This window comes from Perognathus longimembris, chromosome 14, assembly GCF_023159225.1.
Source record: "Perognathus longimembris pacificus isolate PPM17 chromosome 14, ASM2315922v1, whole genome shotgun sequence".
In the NCBI taxonomy this organism is placed as follows: Eukaryota; Metazoa; Chordata; class Mammalia; order Rodentia; family Heteromyidae; genus Perognathus; species Perognathus longimembris.
The window spans coordinates 9,530,396-9,555,261 of NC_063174.1; the positions used below are offsets into that span (position 1 = coordinate 9,530,396).

At 39.4% G+C, this 24,866-nt stretch overlaps 1 protein-coding gene across 3 annotated transcripts in view; it reads right to left on the minus strand.

The window, feature by feature from the left end:
- The window catches only part of Baz1a (bromodomain adjacent to zinc finger domain 1A), a 75,172-nt gene that overhangs the window by 31,438 nt on the left and 18,868 nt on the right, over nt 1-24,866 (minus strand). For 2 of the 3 annotated variants that reach the window (XM_048361844.1, XM_048361842.1), the window contains exons 4-9: nt 18,163-18,306; nt 17,033-17,134; nt 14,961-15,048; nt 10,135-10,269; nt 2,529-2,628; nt 963-1,129 (exon numbers count right to left, since the gene is read on the minus strand). In XM_048361844.1, the coding sequence (XP_048217801.1) occupies nt 963-1,129; nt 2,529-2,628; nt 10,135-10,269; nt 14,961-15,048; nt 17,033-17,134; nt 18,163-18,306 (736 nt within the window). The remainder of the gene's footprint in view (nt 1-962; nt 1,130-2,528; nt 2,629-10,134; nt 10,270-14,960; nt 15,049-17,032; nt 17,135-18,162; nt 18,307-24,866) is intronic. The other variant, XM_048361843.1, reaches the window with a different exon arrangement.

Genomic DNA, 24,866 nt, shown 5'->3' on the forward strand with positions numbered 1-24,866 from the left:
CCTAGAGTTCAAACCTCAGGACTGGCAAAAAAAAAAAAAAAAAAAAGAGAGAAGGAGGGAGGGAGCAAGAGGGGAGGAAGGAGGGAAGGGGGAAAAGAAAAGAAGAAAGAGAGAAGGGAAGGCTTGGAGGTGTTTTTTTTGGTGGTGGAGGTGGTGGTGGTGGTGGTGTGTGTATGTGTATATGCTGGTCCTTGGACTTGAACTCAGGGCATAGGCATTGATACTGAGTTCTTTTGCTCAAGGCTAGTACTCTACCCCTTCAGTCACAGCTCTACTTCCAGCTTTTTGGTGGTTAACTGGAGATGGTCTTATGGATTGCCTAGGCTGGTTTCAAACCATGAACAGTGCATGAACAGTGTTAGTCCTAGGGCTTGAACTCAGCCTAGGTGGTGGCCCTGAGCTTTTATGCTCAGGGTTAGCACTCTACCATTTTGAGCCACAACTCCATTTCAACTTTTTGGTAGTTAACTGGAAGTGTCTCATAGACTTTCCACCTTGGGCTGTCTTTGATCCTTGATTTTCAGACCTCGGCCTCCTGACTAGTGAGGATTACAGGTGTGAGCCTCCCTAAGCAGCTGTTGAGCACTGATGGCTCTTCCCTCCACATCCCATAACAGATCCTATCTTAAAATAGTAATTCTGGGATTTACAAGTGTGCACCAACATACTCAGGTTGAAATTATATGTATATCATCTTACCTAAATTTGTAATTCTAAACAATGAAATAATCATTCATTTCACTTCAGATTTGCACTTTAAAAGATGTTTTATGTCAAGGGTAAATGCATAGAAAATTATGCTAAATCTTAAACCAGCTACTAAACTTTCTCAAGTAAAAACTATTATCATTACTACTATTCTATGCACTCACAAATGTGAATGAAAACAGTAAAAGCATCTGAAAGCTAAGTGTAAGCATAAATACATAAAGTAATACTACAATATACAGAGCGTTGAATACCTTTTCTCTTTCGATTTTAAGCCTCTCTTTTTCTTCTTTTTTCTTTAGTCTTTCTTCTTCAATTATTCTCTTCAATTCTTCCCTCTTTTTCTCTTTATCTTCTTTTTCTTTTTTCTTTGCTTCTATGGCATCTGCTCGTTCTCTTTTTAATTTAGCCTTTTCAAAAGCTGTGGAGAAAGTCAAACTTAAAACTACACACAGACAAAGAAACAATAACTGTTTGTTTGTTTGCCAGTCACATGGCTTGAACTCAGGGCCTGAGCACTGTCCCTGGCTTCTTTTTGCTCAAGGCTAGCACTCTACCACTTGAGCCACAGTGCCACTTCCAGCTTTTTCTGAATATGTGATGCTTAGGAATCGAACCCAGGGCTTCATGCATGCTAGGCAAGCACTCTAGCACTAAGCCACATTCCCAGCCTGGCTTTTTATTTTTTTTAATGTAACAAAAGCTGCCCTGAAATTTAAAAGACTCACAAAATTCTTGAAGGGAGCCAGCAGGCAACTGATTAAAATGTAAAAGCAAGTTGGCTGGATTTTTTTTTTAAAGCTATATAATACTAGAATAAATACTGTCTTTGAAAACTCAGATACTCACACTGAGGTCTGAAGACAATGCAGGATGGGCTGGGGTATGGCTCAACTGGTAGAACCTAGCAAGTGTGTTCAAAACCCCAATATCAGAAAAGAAGAGAAAAGAAAAAAAGCAAGCAAGCAAGTAAACAGAGTTGTAGCCCCATCCAAACTTAGAATGTACATTTCAACAAAATCCTTATTTGTATCCTAGTTTGTTTTAAAAGTCTGTGTGAATCCAACATAATGGTCTTAACAGCTTGGAAACCTTAAAACTGTTTACTTCTTTTTTTTTTTTTTTTTTGGCCAGTCCTGGGGCTTGGACTCAGGGCCTGAGCACTGTCCCTGGCTTCTTTTTGCTCAAGGCTAGCACTCTGCCACTTGAGCCACAGTGCCACTTCTGGCCATTTTCTGTATATGTGGTGTTGGGGAATCGAACCCAGGGCCTCATGTATATGAAGCAGGTACTCTTGCCACTAGGCCATATCCCCAACCCCAACTGTTTACTTCTTAATCTATCATTAAAGCAGATTAATAGGGGATATGCTACAAGTGATAGACCTCCCCCAAAATATTGTGGTACTGGGTACAGAATTCAAAGCTCTGTTCTGACTAGGTAGGCAAGCCCTCTGTCATTTGAGCCAAGTCCTGAAATACTGTTTTAAGAGAAGAGGAAGTCTCAAATTATTTTTTAAAAAAGTAAAGCCAGGAGCCAGTGGCTCATGCCTGTATTTCTAGCTATTCAGATCTGATGACTGCAGTTTGAAGCTGGCCTGAACGCACCCACATATGCACTCACATGTGACCATGCACACATGCATGCACACGCACACATGCATGCACACACACACACACACACGAAGAAAGAAAAGAATTTGGGGGGGAACAAACATTTACACATAAACCAAACAATGTATCATTTGAAAAATATCTCCCACTTGGGCACAGGTAAATAACCTCTCTTGTCCCTAGTTTTGGGGAAGAATTAAAACTCACCTAGTGCCTTCATTTCTTCTTGTTTCAAAAGTTTGTCTCTTTCTTTAGTAGTTTTGTTCCTATATCCTGCAATAGTCTGTTTATTATCAATGTTGTATTCCTAAAAAAACCAAGAAATTAAAGTGTAAACCACATACTATACAGCTGGCTGTTTAAAAAAAATTTATTGTCAAACTGATGTACAGAGAGGTTATAGTTTCATATGTTAGGCATTGGATACATTTCTTGTACTGTTTGTAGAGCCTGGAAGCTGTCCTTGAGCTAGAGCTCCACTTATGGTTTTCTGATGGTTAACTGGAGATAAGAATCTCATGGCCTTTCTTGCCTAGGCTGGCTTTGAACCACGATACTTAGATCTCAGCCTCCTGAGTGGCTAGGGTTACAGGTGTGAGCCACCAGCACCCAGCTGGCTTGATTCTTACAGTAAGAATTAAAAATAAATAAAAACCTACATCAGGACTGGTAATGTAGTTTAGTGATAGAACATTTTTCTAACATGTGCAATGCCCTCGTTTGATCCCCATCATTCAAGAAAAATAAAAGTCCTGGGCTGGGAATATGGCCTAGTGGCAAGAGTGCTTGCCTCATACATGAAGCCCTGGGTTCGATTCCCCAGCACCACATATATAGAAAATGGCCAGAAGTGGCGCTGTGGCACAAGTGACAGAGTGCCAGCCTTGAGCAAAGAGAAGCCAGGGACAGTGCTCAGGCCCTGAGTCCAAGGCCCAGGACTGGCAAATAAATAAATAAATAAAAGAAAAATAAGGGGCTGGGGATATAGCCTAGTGGCAAGAGTGCCTGCCTCGGATACACGAGGCCCTAGGTTCGATTCCCCAGCACCACATATACAGAAAACGGCCAGAAGGGGCGCTGTGGCTCAGGTGGCAGAGTGCTAACCTTGAGCGGGAAGAAGCCAGGGATGGTGCTCAGGCCCTGAGTCCAAGGCCCAGGACTGGCCAAAAAATATAAATAAAATAAAAGTCCCCACTTTCTTCATACTAAAATGAAGTTTTAGAGCAAGGCATAATGGTGAATGGGTATAATCTGGCTATTTGGGAGGTAGAAACAGGAGAACTGCAGGTCAGCCTAGGCAAAAACTAATGAAACTTTATCAAAGAAACAACATATAAATGAAAGGGCTGAGGCATGGCCCAACTAGGAGAGTTCTTGCCTAGCATGTATCAGGTCCTGGGTTCAATTCTTACCACCACAAACTATAATAGAATGTAATAGAACAGAATGAATTTCATTGTGGAGTATAAATAAACTTTTAATAATTATAATCTACAGGACCTGAGATAATTCTATAGTTTTGCATACTGATTATCAAAGACACATTAAATTCTCCAGGTTACTTTTATAAGATAGATGTAAATATCAAAGATGAAAGGGGCAGAGAAAAGACATATCAGAAGTATTTGCATGGCCAATGTTAAATAATATAAACGTTTAATTTTGTTTCTTTCTTGTAAATGTCTCAAGTCTGTTTAATGAGTTTATTATCTCATAATATAAATGTAACAAAAGTTTATCTGACTATTTGAAAACATAGCATGTGCCAAACAATAGTACTAAATCATGGTAAAACAAGACAGATTTCTGTTCATAGTTAAGCAGTTATATACTAAATAAGTAAGAGAAGGCTCATCAAAGGTACAATTTAACATTCTATATGAACACCTTCCAAATCTCAGAATTCAGCTAAATTCTAAAGTAAAATGCTAGTAGTCACGAGATAGTTGTTAAAATAAAAGTGGTAATTATTTTAAATTTCGTTATCTCGTTACGCAGAGTAATAACTGCAAGTGGCATTTTTTAATTCAAATTCAAACCTTAGCTTTTGTGTTACTTTTTTTTTTTTTGCCAGTCCTGGGGCTTGGACTCAGGGCCTGAGCACTCTCCCTGGCTTCTTTTTGCTCAAGGCTAGCACTCTGCCACTTGAGCCACAGCGCCACTTGTGGCCATTTTCTGTATATGTGGTGCTGGGGAATTGATCCCAGAGCCTCATGTATACGAGGCAAGCACTCTTGCCACTAGGCCATATCCCCAGCCCCTTGTGTTACTTTTGACCTTCCTTATTTTAAAGTTATTATGATGCTCTTCAAAATACATATACATATATTCTTCTACATATATAATACCCAGTACACATACAGTAGGACTAATAAAATTAAAGGCAGCATATTGTATTGAAAAGGCTTTGTAAGATAGGTTTCATATGTAGGTAGGACAGTTACAAGTGACAAGGGCATGAGGTGAAGGAAAGAACACACTTCAACTAAGGTTTTCATAGGCAAGAAGAAAAGTCTTACCGTTTATTCCTCCTACAGCCCCAAGAAACTCTTGAAATACATAAAGTCTGGAAAGAACTCAAGATTCTTCAAAAGTTCTACATTATGCCAACTATTACACTCACCCTAAAACTAAATAGGGACTCATCAAAGAAAGAGAACTATAGGGCTGGGAATGTGGCTTAGTGGTAGAGCGCTTGCCTAGCATGCTTGAGGCCCTGGGTTCGATTACTTAGTACCACATAAAAATACATAAAGTTAAAGAGAACTTTAAGCCCATTTCTGTTTTGTTTTTTGCCAGTCCTGGGGCTTGAACTCAGGGCCTGAGCACTGTTCCTGGCTTCTTCTTGCTCAAGGCTAGCACTCTACCACCTGAGCCACAGCACCACTTCTGGCTTTTTCTATGTATGTGGTACTGAGGAATCGAAGCCAGGGCTTCATGTATATGGGGTGAGCACTTTACCACTAGGCCATAGTCCCAGCCCCAGGACCCATTTCTTTGATGAACATCGATACAAAACTTCACAATAAAATTCTGGCCAACCAAATTCAACAACTAACAAAAAAAATCATACCCTATGATAAAAATGGGAATCATTCCTGGGATGCAATATATGCAATATATGCAAGTCAATTACTATAACACATCAACAGAACCAAGGACAAGAACCACATGATCAATAGATGCAAAAAAGCATTTGACAAGATTCAACCCCTTTTAGGCTAAAAGCCCTGGAGAAGCTAGGAATCCATGGAACATTCTTCAATATAAAAAAGGCTGTTTGAGGCTAGGAATGTGGCTTAGTGCTAGCCTTGAGCAAAAGAAGCTCAGGGACAGTACTCAGGCTGAGTTCAAGCCCCAGGACTGTCAAAATCAATAAATAAATAACCTACAGCCAGAATTATACTTAGTAGTGAAAAGTTAAAACTATTTCCTCTAAAATCAGGAACAAGACAAGGATGTCCACTCCCTTCACTCCTCTTCAACATAGTAATGGAATTCCTAGCTATAGCAATAAGGCAAGAGGCAAACATAAAGAGGATCAGATCCAAATAGGGAAAGAAGTAAAACTTCCCTCTTTGCAGATGACATGATCCTGTATTTAAAGAACCCCATAGATTCCTCCCTCAAGTTACTTGGGCTGGCCCAAAACTTTTGCAAAGTAGCAGAGTATAAAATTAACCCACAAAAATCAGTAGCTTTTCCGTATGTCAACAAGATAAATGGGACTACATTAAATTAAAGGATATCTGCATTGCAAAAGATATAACTAGCAAGATAAATAGAAAGCCCACAGAATTGGAGATTTTTACTAGCTATGCATCAGACAAGACCTCATATCTAAAATATACTTGGAGCTCAAAAAAATTAAATCCCCCCAAAACAAACTCTCACAAAACCAACCGAATTTTTAAATGGGCTAAAGACAGAGAGACTTCTCAAAAGAAGAATGGCCAATAGATATACGAAGAAACATCCAATGTATCTGGGCATAGAAGAAATGCAAATCAAAACAACACTGGGATTCACTGCATCCCAGTTAGAACAGTCATTATCAAGAAAACTAACAGAAACAGATGCTGGTGGGATGTGGCCAAAAGGAAACACTACCACACTGTTGGTGGGAATGTAAACTGGTTCAACCATTCTGGAAAGCATTGTGGAAGTTCCTCAAAAGACTATACAATAGATCTTCAATATGACCCAGCAATTCCACTCCTGGGCATTTAACAAATAGACCACAAAAGCTACACTAAAGCTACTAGCACAACTATGTTCATTTGTGGCATTGTTTACCATAGCTGAGATATGGAATCAACTCAGATGCCTCTCAGTGGACAAGTAGATCAAGAAAATGTGGTAGCCATGGTAAACGGAACAGGATTCTAAACATTCACACAGTGAGACCAAAGGAGGACATTCTTGGGGGAGGATTGCAAAGGCTCAATAGCATATGAGCATATGAAATGATGTTTATTTTAAATGAATTCCAAGAAGTGGAAATAAGAGTTTGTTATTTTGCCTTTTCCCCCCTCGTTTGTTGCTGTTTTTGATTTCTGTACCTTTGGTCTTATATTTAAGTTTATTTCCTCTGGAGAGGGTAAGGGGGAGCACAGAAATAGTGAGACAAAGGGTGAACAAATGCAGCAGTGACACTAGACAACTTATAGGGCAGAAGGGTCAGGTGATAAAAAGGAGGAGAAAACGAGGTTAGAGGTGACACTGTTCAAAAAGAAATATACTCATTACTTGACTTATGTATAAAACTGTAACTCCTCTGTACATTACCTTGAATGTAAACTGGTTCAGCCACTCTGGCAAGCAGTATGGAGATTCCTCAGAAGGCTAAACACAGAGCTCCCCTATGACCCAGCAGCCCCACTTTTGGGCATCTACCCAAAAGACCACAAACAAGAACACACTAAAGCCACCAGCACAGCAATGTTCATCGCAGCACAATCTGCCATAGCTAAAATATGGAACCAACCCAGATGCCCCTCAGTAGACGAATGGATCAGGAAAATGTGGTACATATACACAATGGAATTTTATGCCTCTATCAGAAAGAATGACATTGCCCCATTCGTAAGGAAATGGAAGGACTTGGAAAAAATTATACTAAGTGAAGTGAGCCAGACCCAAAGAAACATGGACTCTATGGTCTCCCTCATAGGGAATAATTAGCACAGGTTTAGGCTAGTCACAGCAGAGGATCACAAGAGCCTAATAGCTATGCACCTATGAATGCATGAATGCATAAGATATTGCTAAGTGAAATGAACTCCATGTTATGGAAACGAGTGATATATCACTGTTGTGATTACTTTCAACATGCCATGTGAAACTGTAGCTTCTATTGTTGATGATCCTCTTGTATCCCCTTCCTGTGGTTGTACCTGCACTATCACTGTATCTTATCTGAGTACATTGGAAACTGTATATACTGGTATTAGAACTAGGAAAGTGAAAGGGAATACCAAAATGGAGAGACACAGGATAAAAAGACAAATGAGTGTAAAAGCAATACTTGCAAAACTGTTTGGTGTAAACCAACTGAACAACTCATGGAGGGAGAGGGAAAGGGGTAGGGGGAATGAGGGAGGAGGTAACAAGAAATGTATCCAAGGCCTAATGTATGAAACTGTAACCTCTTTGTACATCACTTTGACAATAAATAAGAAAAAAATAAGTAAAATAAGGGCTGGGAATATGGCCTAGTGGCAAGAGTGCTTGCCTTGTATACATGAAGCCCTGGGTTCGATTCCCCAGCACCATATATATAGAAAACGGCCAGAAGTGGCGCTGTGGCTCAAGTGGCAGAGTGCTAGCCTTGAGCAAAAAGAAGTCAGGGACAGGGCTCAGGCCCTGAGTCCAAGGCCCAAAACTGGCACAAAAAAAAAAAAAAAGTAAAATAATTGTGCTGAATATGCAAGGTGGCAGGCAAATCATGATAGCCACCAGCCATGAGAACGAAACTATATTCAATTCAGAGTAAGAGAAAAAATAAATCCAGAAGGGAATAAAAGGATCAGAATAATCAAAAATATATTTCAGGTGGGCTGGGGATATGGCCTAGTGGCGAGAGAGCTTGCCTCATATACATGAGGCCCTGGGTTCGATTCCCAAGCACCACATATACAGAAAACGGCCAGAAGTGGCGCTGTGGCTCAAGTGGCAGAGTGCTAGCCTTGAGCAAAAAGGAAGCCAGGGACAGTGCTCAGGCCCTGAGTCCAAGGCCCAGGACTGGCCAAAAAAAAAAAAAAATATATATATATATATATATATATATATATATATTTCAGGCAACTGCATCAGTTAGTTTGCCCAGTTCTAGAAATTTTCAGTATCTTTCATTCCTGAATTGGGTGATAGTAATATCCTGAACAGGAAAATTCATTACTGCTAAAGGTAAGAAGACAAATGTGAAAGTGAGCTCAGGATAAACACATTACTCACTCATACTGGCCCCTTTTCTTTCTGTTCTAGAACTCCTTAGGGAAGATTTAGTTTACATAATCTAGGGTCTCTCATTAAATACAGTGAATTAATACTTGAAATCTGCTTGGTTTTAGGCCACCATTTTCAAATAATATTAAAGAAATTTGGTTATTATTATGGAAAGAATCTTTTAGAACTACTTGATGACATAGAGAAGTTAGAGCCTCAAGAATCACTACAGAATTTCTGCCTCATATTTCATTACATCCCTCCACTAGTAACAGATTAGCCATGCTACACACTATTTCATAACACAAACATCTTTCCTAGCAATTTGTCTCATAACTAGAAATCTTTTTTTTTCTTTGATGGTGGGGCCTGAAGTTAGGGACCTCTCACTTGCTTTTTCACTCAAACACACTTCTACTTTTGGCTTTTTGCTGGTTAATTGGAGATAAGAGTCTTGTGGATTTGTCTGCCTAGGTTGGCTTCAAATTACAATCCTCAGATATCAGTTGCCTAAGTAGCTAGGACCATAGGTGTTAGGCACTGGGGCCTGATTTCAACATTAGGAAACATATTTTGTCTGACTCCAACATTCCTGCCTACTTAAAGATCTCCACAATTTTGTCAGAATTTATTGCTCTTCACCCTTCAATCCATAGTTCAGTTACTGTATTTCCTCCTTCTATGGATTTCAGCAACTGCTCATGTGCTTGTTTTCACCTTGGTATAAATTTCCTGTGGTATGAGAATCATGTCTAATTCACTCTTGAAATCTCAAACAGCACCATGTAGCACTAGTGTGAAGTAATGTGTTTCTTCCTACAGACTATTATGGGGGGGATCAGAGGACCCAAACATAGTCTTACTTTTGAATATTTTTTATTAACAACTGAAAGTTCTATCTAGGTGCTAGTGGCTCATACCTGTAGTCCTATCTACTCAGGAGGCTGAGTGAAGACTGAGGTTCAAAGTCAGGCATGAAAGTCTGTAAGATTCTTTTTTTTGCCAGTCAGGGCTGGAGCACTGTCCCTGGCCTCTTTTTGCTCAAGGCTAGCACTCTGCCACTTGAGCCATAGCGCCACTTCTGGCCATTTTCTATATATGTGGTGCTGGGGAATTGAACTCAGGGCTTCAGGTATACGAGGCAAGCACTCTTGCCACTAGGCCATATTCCCAGCCCTGTAAAATTCTTATCTTCAATTAACCACCGAATGGCCAGAAGTGGAGCTGTGGCTCAAGTGGTAGAGCTAATTAGCCTCAAGCTAAAAATAAAAAGCTCAGGAACAGTGCCCAGGCCCTGAGTTCAAGCATCAGGATTGGCACAAAAAAAAAGGAAAAGAAAGGTAGTTCTGACCTTTTCTCTACTTACCTGACTAACAGATATTCTTTTGGGAGGTCTCCCTCTCCGTCTGTTAGCAGGACTGAAGATAAATGTAGGTGGATCATCAGGGAAAAAGTAAGAAAAATCTTGTTCTGCTATTTTATATGTTGAAAGAGATGATGCCTTAATAGGAAAAGAAAACAGGTACAATAATAATACATCAGTAAACCAAATACAGATATGCTCTAATACAGCATATGAATCATTAAAGACCAAGCTAAAAATGTTAGGATTTCATGTGATACTGTAGAGTGAAATATAATTTACTATACAATTGGTCCCCTCCTTCCTTACCTCACTCTTTCTTCCTTTCTATTCTTTTTTATTTGCCAGTCCTGGGGCTTGGACTCAGGGCCTAAGCACTGTTCCTGGCTTTTTTTTCTTTTTTGCTCAAGGCTAGCCCTCTGCCACTTGAGCCACAGTGCCACTTCTGTGGTGCTGAGGAATCAAACCCAGGGCTTCATGTATACAAGGCAAGCCCTCTTGCCACTAGGCCATGTTCTCAGCCCCTTCCTTTCTATTCTTAAATGTCATGTCTTAACGTTGTAATTTTTGCAATCATTACCCAATTAAATTCTCATAAGAAACCCATTAGATAGATATTATTAGCCCCCATGCCACCGATGATAAAACCGAGGCACAAAGAACATGCCAAAGGCTACTACATAGTTAACAGGTCCATAGCCTGGTTTCAAAATCAGGCCACTGACTCCAAAGACTATATTTTTATCCACTACACAACAGTCTCAAGTCTCAAATTGCAGTATTTGCCTATATAACAGCAAAGACATTGAACTGAGATTTTCCTACCTTTGAGAAAGTAGTAGGAAAGGTTCAAATAGTAGTGTTTACCAAGCAAATTCAAGGTCCTGAGCTCACATCCAATCCTGTCTATGTTTTCTGAGTGCTGTGATTACAGGCATGCATCATTACACTAGGACTTCAGCACTAGGCTCATTAATTTTTCACTAATGGTCAAAGTATCTTTCAGAAAGTGCATGTAAAAGTAATGATAGAAAAATTTTAAATATTAACAAGTTAGAAATACTTTTCAATGGGAATTCAATACTTTCATTGGGAGAACTTTTTGTGTGTGTACCTGTTCTAATGTTTGAATTTAGGTGCTGGCCCTGAGTATTTTGTGCTCAAGGCTAACTACCATTTGAGCCACAGCTCCACTTCTGGCTTTTTAGTGAAAAATTGGAGAAAAGAGTCCCACAGAATTTCCTACCTGGGCTGGCTTCATGATCCTCAGATCTCAGCCTCAGCCTTCTGAGTAGCTACTATTACCAGCATGAGCCACCAGGTAGAAAACATCCCTGAACAACTAAAATTTAATCAATTTTGGTTATCATAATCAATAATCCATTAAAAGGGCTGAGAATATGGCCTAGTGGCTAGAGTGCTTGCCTCGTGTATACGAAGCCCTGGGTTCGATTCCCCAGCACCACATATATAGAAAATGGCCAGAAGTGGCGCTGTGGCTCAAGTGGCAGAGTGCTAGCCTTGAGCAAAAAGAAGCCAGGGACAGTGCTCAGGCCCTGAGTCCAAGCTCCTGGACTGGCAAAAAAAAAAAAAAAAAAAAAAAAAGAGTTTCAATAATCCATTAAAATTTTGCATTAAAAACTCAATTTGGATGATCATATGCTATAACATATAACCTTGAATATACACAATTGAAGATGAGTGGTTTCTTCTTAAATACAGGTAAGTGTTCTGTATGTAACTAAATGCTTAGAAACAAATATTTTAGAATTTTAAATGTTTTGAAATATTTGTATATATATAACTTTGAGATGTGTCCAAAATCTTTCTTGTTCGTTTATGCAGTACTAGCATTGTCCAGCATCTGCTAGACATCTGCTAGACATATGCTCTACTGTTTAGGCCTAGATTCTACCTCTTTTCTGCTTTCATTATTTTTCCCCATAAGGTTTCACTTTTTGTCCGGGATGGCCTAGACTTTGATCTTCCTATTTGAATTTCCTTCATGGCTGGGGTCAAAGGTATGAGTCATCTAGCCCACCATTTTATTGGTTGAGACAGTCTCGTAAACTTTTTGTCCAGGTTGGCCTTGAACCATGATCCTAACAATGCCAGCCAGCATCCTAATAAGCATCTAGGATTGCAGGTGTGAACCAGTGTGCCTAGCTTTATTTTATTTCAGACAATATTATTGCTATGTAGCCCAGACTGACTCAAACATGCTATATAGATGAGACTAGCCTCAAACTCACCATCCTCTGGTATCTCTAAGGCTGGGATTGTAGGTATATTGCCACTATATTCAGCATATATATATACATATACATATATATATACACATATATATATATTTGGGGGGGGGGCAGTCCTGGGCCTTGAACTCAGGGCCTGAGCACTGTCCCTGGCTGCTTCTTGCTCAAGGCTAGCACTCTGCCACTTGAGCCACAGTGCCACTTCTGGCCATTTTCTATATATGTGGTACTGAGGAATTGAACCCAGGGCTTCACATATATGAGGTGAGCACTCTTGCCACTAGGCCATATTCCCAGCCTGTATATATTTTATGTTATACTCTAACAGAAATTTTAAATGATTTTATCATACAAACCTGAATTTCATAGTATGGAATTTTTTACTGTATGGAGTCATGTCTGTACTCAAAATGTATTTGGATTTTTTAACTAGGGGTGCTCAACATGTACATACACTTTAAGTGTTTTTGTTGTTTTTTGTGCCAGTCCTGTTGCTTGAATTTAAAACCTGGTGCTGTCCTTGAGCTTTTTTTAGCTCAAAGCCAGTCCTCTACCACTTGAGTAACAGCTACAACTTCAGCTTCTTGGTAGTTAATTGGAGATAAGAGTCTTATGGACTCCCCTGTCTGGGCTGATTTTGAACCACGATCTCGTTTTACCGTAATAATTTATCTTGCCTCTCACCATCTGAAATAGTAGTACTATGGTTTGAATTCAGAGGTTCCTGCTTTGTTTGGGTTGTTTGCTTGACTAGCTGGTACTCTACCACTTAAGTCATGGCTCCAGTCCAGCTTTCTGCTGGCTATTAAGGACGTGGAATCTTATGGACATTTCTGCTTAGGCTAGATCCATACCATGATCCTCAAGATCTCTGCCTCTGTGTAGCTTTACGAATACAAGCATGAGCAACTAGAATCTGGTTTTGAAATGTTATTTTTTACTTAAAGTAGGTAATGCTGGTTCAGCAGTGATATTCACTAGACACTATGTTGGAAGTAAACTATACAATTTGGGGGTAGGGAGGTCGAAAGAGGAGAAAACTGGGAGATATGTTAAAAAAAAAGTGTTCTCATCTGAATTATGTAACTATAACCCCTCTGTATAGCATCTTTACAATAACATTTTTCATTTGTTTATCATATGTACATTCACATACAATGAAATGCACATATCTTAAACATCAGCTTATTTGTGATAAATGCATAAAACTTTTTGTTGTTTTTGCCAGCATCCAAATTTGAACTCAAGGCCTTGCACTTCACTGTTTTTCAGACTGACCCTAAAATAGCACTCCTCCTGTCTCTCCTTCCAGAATGCTGAGATTAAGGGTGCATACCACAATTGGCACTTCATTACTTTTTCTTGCTAAATACTTCTTTATCCTGAAGTAAGTTACTTTACACTTTGGAAAATTAGCCTTAGTTTTACCATTTTAACTTTTTACTTAACATACAATGGGAGGTCTCTAAGACCTCTTCCTCCTTAATTGTCCTATAATATACTTACTGTATCTAAATTATTCCCTTATCTGGAGGCATCTTCTTCTGCATTGTTCTTTTTTTTGGGGGGGGGGGGCCAGTCCTGGGCCTTGGACTCAGGGCCTGAGCACTGTCCCTGGCTTCTTCCCGCTCAAGGCTAGCACTCTGCCACTTGAGCCACAGCACCACTTCTGGCCGTTTTCTGTATATGTGGTGCTGGGGAATCGAATCCAGGGCCTCATGTATACGAGGCAAGCTCTCTTGCCACTAGGCCATATCCCTAGCCCCTTCTGCATTGTTCTTAATATCCATTTACTACCCATAAGCCACCCCCACTCTGTTAGAAGCAATAGTTATTACATAACTTTCTTTTTTCCCAAGCTTTCTATACCTACTTTTGCCTGCCCTAACTGATCTTTTATTTATTTTTTTTGGCCAGTCCTGGGCCTTGAACTCAGGGCCTGAGCACTGTCCCTGGCTTCTTCCCGCTCAAGGCTAGCACTCTGCCACTTGAGCCACAGCGCCGCTTCTGGCCGTTTTCTGCATATGTGGTGCTGGGGAATCAAACCTAGGGCCTCGTGTATCCGAGGCAGGCACTCTTGCCACTAGGCTATATCCCCAGCCCCCTAACTGATCTTTTATGTAAGAAAAAAATAAATGGTAATATCTCAATTAACAGTTCTAAAAAGAATATTTAATTCAGAAAGTTTTTTTTGTTTTGTGTTAGTACTGGAGCTTGAACTCAGGGCCTGAGTGTTGTTCTTGAGCTTCCTTTTGTTCAGGGCTAGCACTCTACCAATTCAGCTACAGCTCTGCTTCTGGCTTTTGCTGTTTAATTGGAGAGATAAAAATAAAAATGTCACAAGCTCGGGCTGGGAATATGGCCTAGTGGCAAAAGCGCTTGCCTCCTATGCATGAAGCCCTCAGTTCGATTCCCCAGCACCACATATATAGAAAACGGCCAGAAGTGGTGCTGTGGCTCAAGTGGCAGAGTGCTAGCCTTGAGCAAAAGGAAGCCAGGGACAGTGCTCAGGCCCTGAGTTCAAGGCCCAGGACTGGCAAAATAAATAAATAAAAATAATTTCACTATTCTTAATACCTTAATTTTAATGACTCCATCCTGTGATTCACAGTGTTGTTTCAGAAAAAGTTTCAGTTTATCACGAGAAAACAGGTGTTTTCTTCTGCTGGGGGTAGGGAGAAGATGAGATGTAGAGTTAATATCAAAGAATTCAACCCAAACTCCTTAATATTTAAAACATAAATCTGAAGCACAGAAAACGGGATACATATTGGCAGATATTTTGGCCTCTAATAGTATTTATGTAGAAATTATTAGGAACTTTACACAAAGGTTTATATGGCAGAAGTTTTAAGATCCGAATTGGAGTAAACCTAATTTTTAAAAAAAGATTCATTTGTTGCTCAGGAACAATTTAGAACAATAAGCCAACCTTTTTCAAATTTGACCAAGTATATAACCATCAAAATTATTTTGAAAATTAAATATAGTATCCTTATAACATCAAATAAACATTCAAGTGGATATTGCAAGTAAAACTGAACATAAGTCTTACTCACATAGCAGTCAACATATCACTTAGGACAAAATTAAAGAGAATTAATATGCTTAAATATGCTATTTTTTATTATTCCTTGTTCTCAAATTAAAAACAGCAGCAGCAATGGATCCCACAACAAATAAAATCAACACAATAACAAAATGAGCATTTCTAGTAAAATATAAATGTTTTAATTAAATCCAATATATTTCTTCCAAGAAAAGGACAAAAAAAGCGCATCTAAACAAAATAGAAGTTTTAAAGTAGCCTTTCCTAAAATCCCTATTCTTTCCCTAGACTTTAAAGTTTCTTTGGTTCACTGGTGTATCCTAGGCCCATATAATACTTGATAAAGAGGAGATAATTACTTACTGCCTGCTAAGTTAACTTTTAAGTCTGTATTGTTTCATTTGCTAGCTACCAGCAACATGTACTTTCACTTTTTTTTTTTTTTTGCCAGTCCTGGGGCTTGAACTCATGGCCTGAGCACTGTCCCTGGCTTTCTTTTGCTCAAGGCTAGCACTCTACCTCTTGAGCCACTGTGACACTTTCAGCTTTTTCTGTATATGTGGTGCTGAGGAATTGAACCCAGGGCTTCATGCATGCTAGGCAAGCACTCTACCACTAAGCCACATTCCCAGCCCTTCACTTTCTTTCCACTTTTTTTTGGTTTTGGTGTTGGTATGGGAGGCTTGAACTAAGGGTCTAGGTAATGTCCTTTAGTTTTTTTTTCTTAATTTAATTTTATTGTCAAGGTGATATACAGAGAGGGGTTACAGTTACTTGAACCATACCTCCACTTAGGCTGGGAATATGGCCTAGTGGTAAAGTGCTCGCCTCATATACATGAAGCCCTGGGTTTGATTTCTCAGCACCACATATATAGAAAAAAGCCGGAAGTGGCGCTGTGTCTCAAGAGGTAGAGTGCTAACCTTGAGCAAAAAGAAGCCAGGGACAGTGCTCAGGCCCTGAGTCCATGCCCCAGGACTGGCAACAAAAACAAAACAAATAAACCATACCTCCACTTAGGTTTTTTGCTGGTCAACTGGAGATAAGAGTCTCACTGACTTTCTTGCCCAGGCTGGCTTTGAACCCTGAACTTCAGATATCAGTCACTGAGTAGTCACTGAGTAGCTAGGATTGTAGATGTAGACCCATCTGTGCTTTTAGTTCCTTAAGACTATTCTTTTTTTTTTTTTTGGCCATTCCTTTTTTTTTTTTTTTTTTTTTTGGCCATTCCTGGGGCTTAGACTCAAGGTCTGAGCACTGTCCCTGGCTTCCTTTTGCTCAAGGCTAGGACTCTGCCACTTGAGCCACAACGCCACTTCTGGCCGTTTTCTATATATGTGGTGCTGGGGAATTGAACCCAGGGCTTCATGTATACAAGGCAAGCACTCTTGCCACTAGGCCATATCCCCAGCCACTTAAGACTATTCTTAGCTAGTTACTAATTAGACAAAAGGGCTCAGAAAGTCCATTAGAATTTATTTTATCAGTTTGTGAACATAAGTCTTATTAACACTACCCATTTATTCAAAATCAACGCTTCTTACTAAACTTACATAGCATTCTACTTTAGAGTATTATAGAGAAGAGAGTGAGTTTTCACCTGATCTGTGTTGCCTTAACAATGGCAGACTCATATGCTTCCTTCTTAGTGGGCTGTACCTTATATTTAAATAATAAGGGATCAATCGAATCTTTTTTCTTCCTAAAGAGAGAAAAGACACAAATTAGCAATTTGAAAGTATGAGAATTTTAACTAGGATCTTTATAAGTTACAGATAATACTCCACTATGTTACTCCAAATAGTTCCCTCCCCCCACTTCTGGGGCTTGAACTCTGGGTTTGGCACTGTCCCTGAGCTTCTCTGTGCTCAAAGCTAGTGCTCTACCACTTGGGCTACAGTGCCATTTCTGACTTTTTTTTTTATTAGTTTATTGGAGATGAGAGTCTCACTAACTTTCTTGCCCAGGCTAGCTTCAAATCACAATCCTCAGATCTCAGCCTTCTGAGTAGCTAGTATTATAGGCATGTGCCACTGGCACCTGGCCCCAAAATAGTCATTTTAATTTAATTTTAGACAGGTATTTTAATGATTTATTCATTCAATATATTTTCTTTGGATGAATAAAGTAGTAAAATTGAGTGGTAGAGTGCTAGCCTTGAGCAAAAAGAGGCCAAGGACAGTGCTCAGGCCTTGAGTTCAAGCCCCAGGACTGGCAAAAAATAAAAACAGAAAAAAAAAACCCGAAGAAATAAAAAATTAAATAGCAGTATTGGGGAACAGAGAAAGTTGACAAGTTAGCACATGCGGGAATTTTCATCAGTTTCAGACTCATCGAAGATTTTTTTTAAATTAAATTTAATTAATTAATTTATTTGTTGCCAGTGCTGGGGCTTGGGATTCAGGGCCTGAGCACTGTCCCTGGCTTCTTTTTGCTCAAGGCTAGCACTCTGCCACTTGAGCCACAGCACCACTTCTGGCTTTTCCTATATATGTGGTGCTGATGAATAGAACCCAGGGCCTCAAGTATAGGAGGCAAGCACTCTACCACTAGGCCATATTCCTAGCCCCTTATATAAGTTTTAATTTTGAAGATTCTAAGCTCTGTGGTTGAACCACATTAACTCAGTAGCATACAATAATATGACTAAAAAGGAAATAAATAAAGAAAAACATTATTGAAAGTCATTAATCTGATAAATAACTGAAAAATTAAAAAAAAATCACTTACCCATTTTGAAAAGAGTTGCTTTGTGCTTCTGAATCATCACTATCACTGATGATAATAGTTTCCCCATCTACACTACTAACATGTCCATTAGCAAAACCATTTTGATGTGATGGAGGCAGGACTTCCAAAATCCTGCACTGTAACCTGAAATGAAATCATTTAAAATGTAAGTAACTTAACATTTCAGAACATTCTGATGACTTCAAACAACTGAATATTAATTATTTCATACCAGATGGGTAATGTGCCCATTAGGTCTGAAGGGTCTGTTCTTTAGAGACTATGTCTGGCTAAATAATTGCAAAGAAAATCTAACAGTTTAATTTAGCCAAAATTAGATACATTTTAATACAATATAAAACTACTGTCAAGTTCAACTTACCAAAATCCTTAGCAACTATATTCTTCATTATTTCCTTCCTTTTGCTTATTCTGGGTTCAATTTGTTTGTTCTTAAGTTTTAAATCTAGGTTTAAAATTTGGGATCTTTCTTATTTCTTTACTGTCACCATTTCTAGCCATAATTTTCTCTGTACCCTGCATCTGCTGTATCTCATAGGATTTGGTATATTGTATTTTTTTCATTTATTTCTAATTTCCCTTTGTTTTTGTAAATTTATTGGATGTTTGAAAATGTGATAATTCATTTCCACAAATATGTGAGTTTTCTAGTCATCTTTTCATGGACAGAGAAAATACTTAGTCTGATAATGCAACCATTAATTTCAGGTTTTAATTGAGTGGATTAAGGGATGCTTGAGTTACATGTCTTCCTTCATATGTGAATGCTAGACCTAAAATATAAGCATATATGTAAACAAACATAAGATTTTATATATGATCAGTCTGAAGTATGGTAAAGGAATGTGTGAGATAACATATGAAATACTTGTGAATAATATGAACCTTAAAAATATGAATAAAGAAGTTGAAACAGGTCTAGTCTGGGGTATAAGTAAATAGTGATAGAGAAGTGGATGAATGGAGGGGGGAAAAAGGACAAAAATAGTCAAAAGACCATATATCCATGCATGAAAATGGAACATGGAAATTTGCTGAGACTAGTCTGGAAAAGAAGAAGGGGAAAAGGAAAATGACGGAAGTAGTAACTATTAAAGATGATTGCACACACAAATAAACAGGTTAAAATTAAACCCTTCTGCCAGGCACCACTGTAATCCTACCTATTCAAGAGGCTGAGATCTAAGGATTGCAGCTCAAAGCTATCCCGAGCAGGAAAGTCCCTGACATCCTTATCTCCAATTAATCACCAAAAAGCTAGAAGTAAAGCTGTAGCTCAAATGGTAGAGTGTTAGGAGCAAAAAAGTTCAAAGAAAGCACCCAGGCTATATTTAAACCCCAGGATCTGTACCTCCCTCTCCCTCACCAAAAAACAAACAAACCCCAAAACAATCAAATTCCTTTGTACAACTAATTGATGCTATGAGGAAAAAAATGATGCCTTGATAGTTAGGGTAAAATACTATTTCTAGGAGAATATAGGTGAGAGTCAAGACTTGGAGGGGAAGACTGGCCCTCAATGCAGACACACAATCCATTCAACTATGCCCCCCTCCCTGGTACAACAAGGCAGAGAAACGTTGACTTTCACTTTCTTCCTGGGGCTGGGATACCCCTTTTCTTGGGATACTCCTTTCCTAAGTTTTTCCTACCTAAGTTTTGTTTGGACATTAGGACCTGGAGTCACCTCTCAATTTCTCATGCATTCAGTCTCAAGCTTTGAATTGTACTATAAAGCTTTCCTGATGTTTAGGCCTTCAAATTTGGATTAGCTATGCTACTAAACAGCCTATTGTAGGACAAATTAACCTCCAATTCTGTAAGCCAATTCTCTTAATAAATCTACTTTATTCTCATATATACATAAACACACATACTTACATATACATACACACGCATATTCCTATTGGTTGGTTGGAAAACACAAATCCAATGAGACTAAATTTGTGGCCTAACACATTAGCTATCCTGGAGACTGTCTATATGCACTCAAGAAGAATGTATATCTGTTATTGGGCTGAGTGTTCTATATATGTCAGTTCAGCTCTATTTAGTTTGTTATGTTGCCCCCTCTATTTACTTAGCTTGTGTTTGGTTATTCTATCCACTGTTGATGATGGGGGTCTATCAATTTCCAACTATTATTGAGTACCTGTCATAGTATTTATATACTTTTGTTGGTGGTGGTGATGGTTGTGGGGCTTGAACTCTGGGCCTAGGTACTGTCCCTGAGCTCTTCAGCTCAAGGCTAGTGCTCTACCACTTTGAGCCACAGTGCCACTTCCAGTTTTCTGGTGGTTAATAGTCTCAAGGACTTTCCTGCTCAGGCTAGCTTTGAACCTCGATCCTCAGATCTCAGCCTCCTGATTACAGGCAAGAGCCATCAATGCCTAGCTCGCATTTACATTCTTCATTAAAGTAATTATTTAGACAATCAACTATTAGCATAATTATACAGATTGGGCCTTAAAATCTACAACTTCAAATCTTGAAATATTTTTCTGAAGATGTTTTGCTTTTAATATAAATCTTGTTTTATCATGTCTTTGCTTTTAGTATAAATCTTGTTCATCATGTTTTTGCTTTTAATATAAACCTTGGGATGTTCTGATCTGTGGGAAATTTCTCATTTTCTAACTCCCATTAAATTCTTTTTTTTTTTAATTTACAATGATGGCAAGCTTGCCACTAGGCCATATTCCCAGCTCCCTCTGTCTAGATTTTATAGGCTGTAATTTCAGACTCATTAAAATACTCTTTAATTCCATTTCTACAGTACCAATTTTCAGTAACAGAAAAATGTCACTTACTTTTTTCAACCCTCCTTTCTTTTTTTTTCTGGTCCTGGGGCTTGAACTCCGGACCTGGGTACTGTCCCTGGGCTCTTCAGCTCAAGGCTAGCACTCTACCACTAAAGCCACAGTGCCACTTGCAGTTTTCTGGTGGTTAATTGGAGATAAGAGTCTCACAGACTTTTCTGCTCAGGCTGGCTTTGAACCGTGATCCTCAGATCTCAGTCTCCTGAATAGCTAGGATTACAGGCGTGAGCCACCATCATTTGGCTCAACCTTCCCTCTTGTTCCACTTTTTTTTGACAGATACTGAGGAATGAACTAGGAACTTGCACATGCCACTCGAGCCATACCCCCAGGCCGGTTCCAACTATTTCATTTTTGTTCCTGCCTGAAAATTGAAAGCCTAGGGCTGGGAATATGTTCCAGTGGTAGAATGCTTGCCTCCTATACATGAAACCCTGGGTTCGATTCCTCAACACCACATATATAGAAAAAAATACAAGCCACAAGTGGTGCTGGGGTACAGTGCTAGCCTTGAGCAAAAGAAGCCAGAGACAGTGCCCAGGCCCTGAATTCAAGCCCCAGGACTGGCAAAAAAAAAAAAAATCAAAAGTCTACTTTGAATTCAAAGTTAGGACCATATTATCATGGTTAGGGCGGTTTCTGCTGGTTTCTCCTCCTTCCAGCTCCAGTGCCAGATCTTTAGCATAAGAAAATAAGAAAAAAAATGTTCTTCTCAAAAACAAAAGCTCATCTTTCATAATTGCCCATATGCCTATGTCAAACGAGTTCTCTTCTATCCCATATCTTTTCCTCTGATCTTGTTTCCCCTCCTGTGTATTTTCACTCTTTCCCTACAAGAGACATAGTATTAAATTTCCTGGAAAGCTTATCTCTACTTCCAGTTTTCTAGAGACTCCTCAACACCCCAGGGAGACCTGTCATTGCTGAAACTAAATTTGATCCCAAGAACAAAGCAATCCGCTTTTAATTAATACTCCCTTATATGGAAGTACATGATTACCAAAGAACAAAGGAAAGAAAGATAGCAAAAGATGCAGCTGTATATATTTTGTATATATTTTATTTCTATTAAAGACCATTTAACTGGATTAAAAAAAACTGATGGGCTGGGGATATGGCCTAGTGGCAAGAGCGCTCGCCTCCTATACATGAAGCCCTAGGTTCGATTCCCCAGCACCACGTATACAGAAAATGGCCAGAAAGGGCGCTGTGGCTCAGGTGGCAGAGTGCTAGCCTCGAGTGGGAAGAAGCCAGGGATAGTGCTCAGGCCCTGAGTCCAAGGCCCAGGACAGCAAAAAAAAACAAAAAAACTGATGGCCACAGAAATGGAGGGGACAAAGGGTGAACCAATGAAGCAGTGACTTTCACTAAATAGTGCATTGAAAATGAACTATTTATCTGTGAGTGCAGGAGGGAAAAACTGGGAGAAAGTGAGGAAAGGAGTGACACTGTCCAAAAAGAAATGTACTCTTTCTTTACCTGACTTATGTAACTGTAACCTCTCTGTACATCACCTTTATAGTAACAATTTTTTAAACTGATTGCTAATTCCTATCAATTTATAATCTGCTCTTTAGTACTGTACCTTCTTTTTTCACAGCTTGTTCACACATTTTCCTCAGCTTTAAAAAAAACACTTCCTGGCTGGGAATATGGCCTAGTGGTAAAGTGCTCGCCTCGTATACATGAAGCCCTGGGTTCGATTCCTCAGCACCACATATATAGAAAAAAGCCAGAAGTGGAGCTGTGGCTCAAGAGGTAGAGTGCTAGCCTTGAGCAAAAAGAAGCCAGGCCCTGACTCCATGCCCCAGGACTGGCAACAAAAACAAAACAAATAAACAAAAAAAACCCCACTTCCTTATCAACTTCTAAAGAAAAAAAGTAAGACTATCTCAAAAATGACCAGAGCAAAGCTGGCCCTGGTGGCCCACACCTGTAATCCTAGCTAATTAGGAGGCTAGGATCTGAGGATCACAGTTCAAACCAGCCTGGGTAGGAGTCTGTGAGACTTTATCTCCAATTAAACAGCAGAAAAAAAAAAAAAAAGATGAATGTGGAGCTATGGCTCAGGTGACAGTCCACTCTCTAGAGTGGTAGAGAGCACACAAAAAGAGCACCCAAGCCCTGAGTTCAAGCCCCAGGACCAGCACGCATGCACATGCACATGCACATGGACACACACGCACGCACACACACACACACACACACACACACACACACACACAAACAACTGGAGGAATAGATCGCAGTAGAGCACATGTTTAACAAATGAAGTATGAGGCTCTAGTTCAAGCTCAGGTATCACATACACAAAAAAGCATCTCTTCAGACATTCTTACTCAATGAAGTCCTTTCTCCTTTCTATTTGTTAAATACTTCAAAAGTATAGTTTATATGGCTTCTCTACTTTCCTACCACTGACCCCAACAACTTTGGTCATCTTATACAGGAAGTACTCTGGTGACAAGTTTAATTATTTAGTTGCTCAACAAACCCAACAGTTACATGTATATGTGTGTATATGTACACAGGCGCGTGCTGGTACTGGGGATTGAACTCAGGGCCTCACAGTCACTTTTTCTGCTCAAGGCTGGTGGTATTTATTACTTGGGCGTACCATCACTTCCTTCTTTTTGCTTGTTAGTTGGAGATTAAGATAAGTCTCAAGGACTTTCTTCCACAGAATGGCTTCAAACCTCAATCCTCAGACCTCAGCCTCTTGAGTAGCTATGATTACAGGCACAAGCCATAAGCATTTTCCAACATACAACATAAATAAGCCCTGAAAGCATTATGTTCAGGGAAATAAGCTGAAAAGGATAAGGATATAATTCTGCTCATATAAAGTATCTAAAACAGACAAATAAATAAAAACAGAAAGAAAAAAAGTTACAAGAGGCTGGGGGAAGGGTAGCATGAGGTACTGTTGCCTAATGGATACAGTTTCCATTGGAACGATGAAGAATGATTTCTGGAAATAGTTGTGATGGTTGCACAACACTGTGAATGCCACTGACCTGCACATCTAAGAAGTGATTAAAACAAAAAAATTTAATTTTTATTATAAAAAGAAAAGTTTATTTATTAGAACAGTAAGACTGGAAAAACAAACTCAATTACCAAGCCTGTATTACCAAGCAAATAGAAATGTTATACAAAAACCACTAGCTCATAGAAATAAACCAGTTTCTAAAGAAGAAAAACTACAGAAAGTTTTTATCAAAACCTCTTAGCAGCCGGAAGCTGGTGGCTCACTCCTGCAATCCTAGCTGCTCAGCAGGCTTAGATCTGAGAACTGCAGTTTGAAGTTTGGTAGGGCAGGTAAGTCCTCAAGACTCTTCATTTCCAATAAACTACTAGGAAGGAAGGAAGGAAGGAAGGAAGGAAGGAAGGAAGGAAGGAAGGAAGAAAGGAAGGAAGAAAGGAAGGAAGGAAGGAAGGAAGGAAGGAAGGAAAGAGGGCTGGGAATATGGCCTAGTGGCAAGAGTGCTTGCCTCGTATACATGAGGCCCTGGGTTCGATTCCTCAGCACCACATATACAGAAAATGACCAGAAGTGGCGCTGTGGCTCAAGTGGTAGAGCACCAGCCTTGAGCAAAAACAAAAGCAAAAAAAAACCCTCAGTGACAAGCCCCAGGACAGGCACATTAAAACCAAAAAATAAAACAAAACAAAAAACTCAAAAACTGGGGCTGGGGATATGACCTAGTGGGTTCAATTCCCCAGCACCACATATACAGAAAACGGCCAGAAGTGGTGCTGTGGCTCAAGTGGCAGAGTGCTAGCCTTGAGCAAAAAAGAAGCCAGGGACAGTGCTCAGGCCCTGAGTCCAAGCCCCAGGACTGGCAAAAAAATAACAAAAAA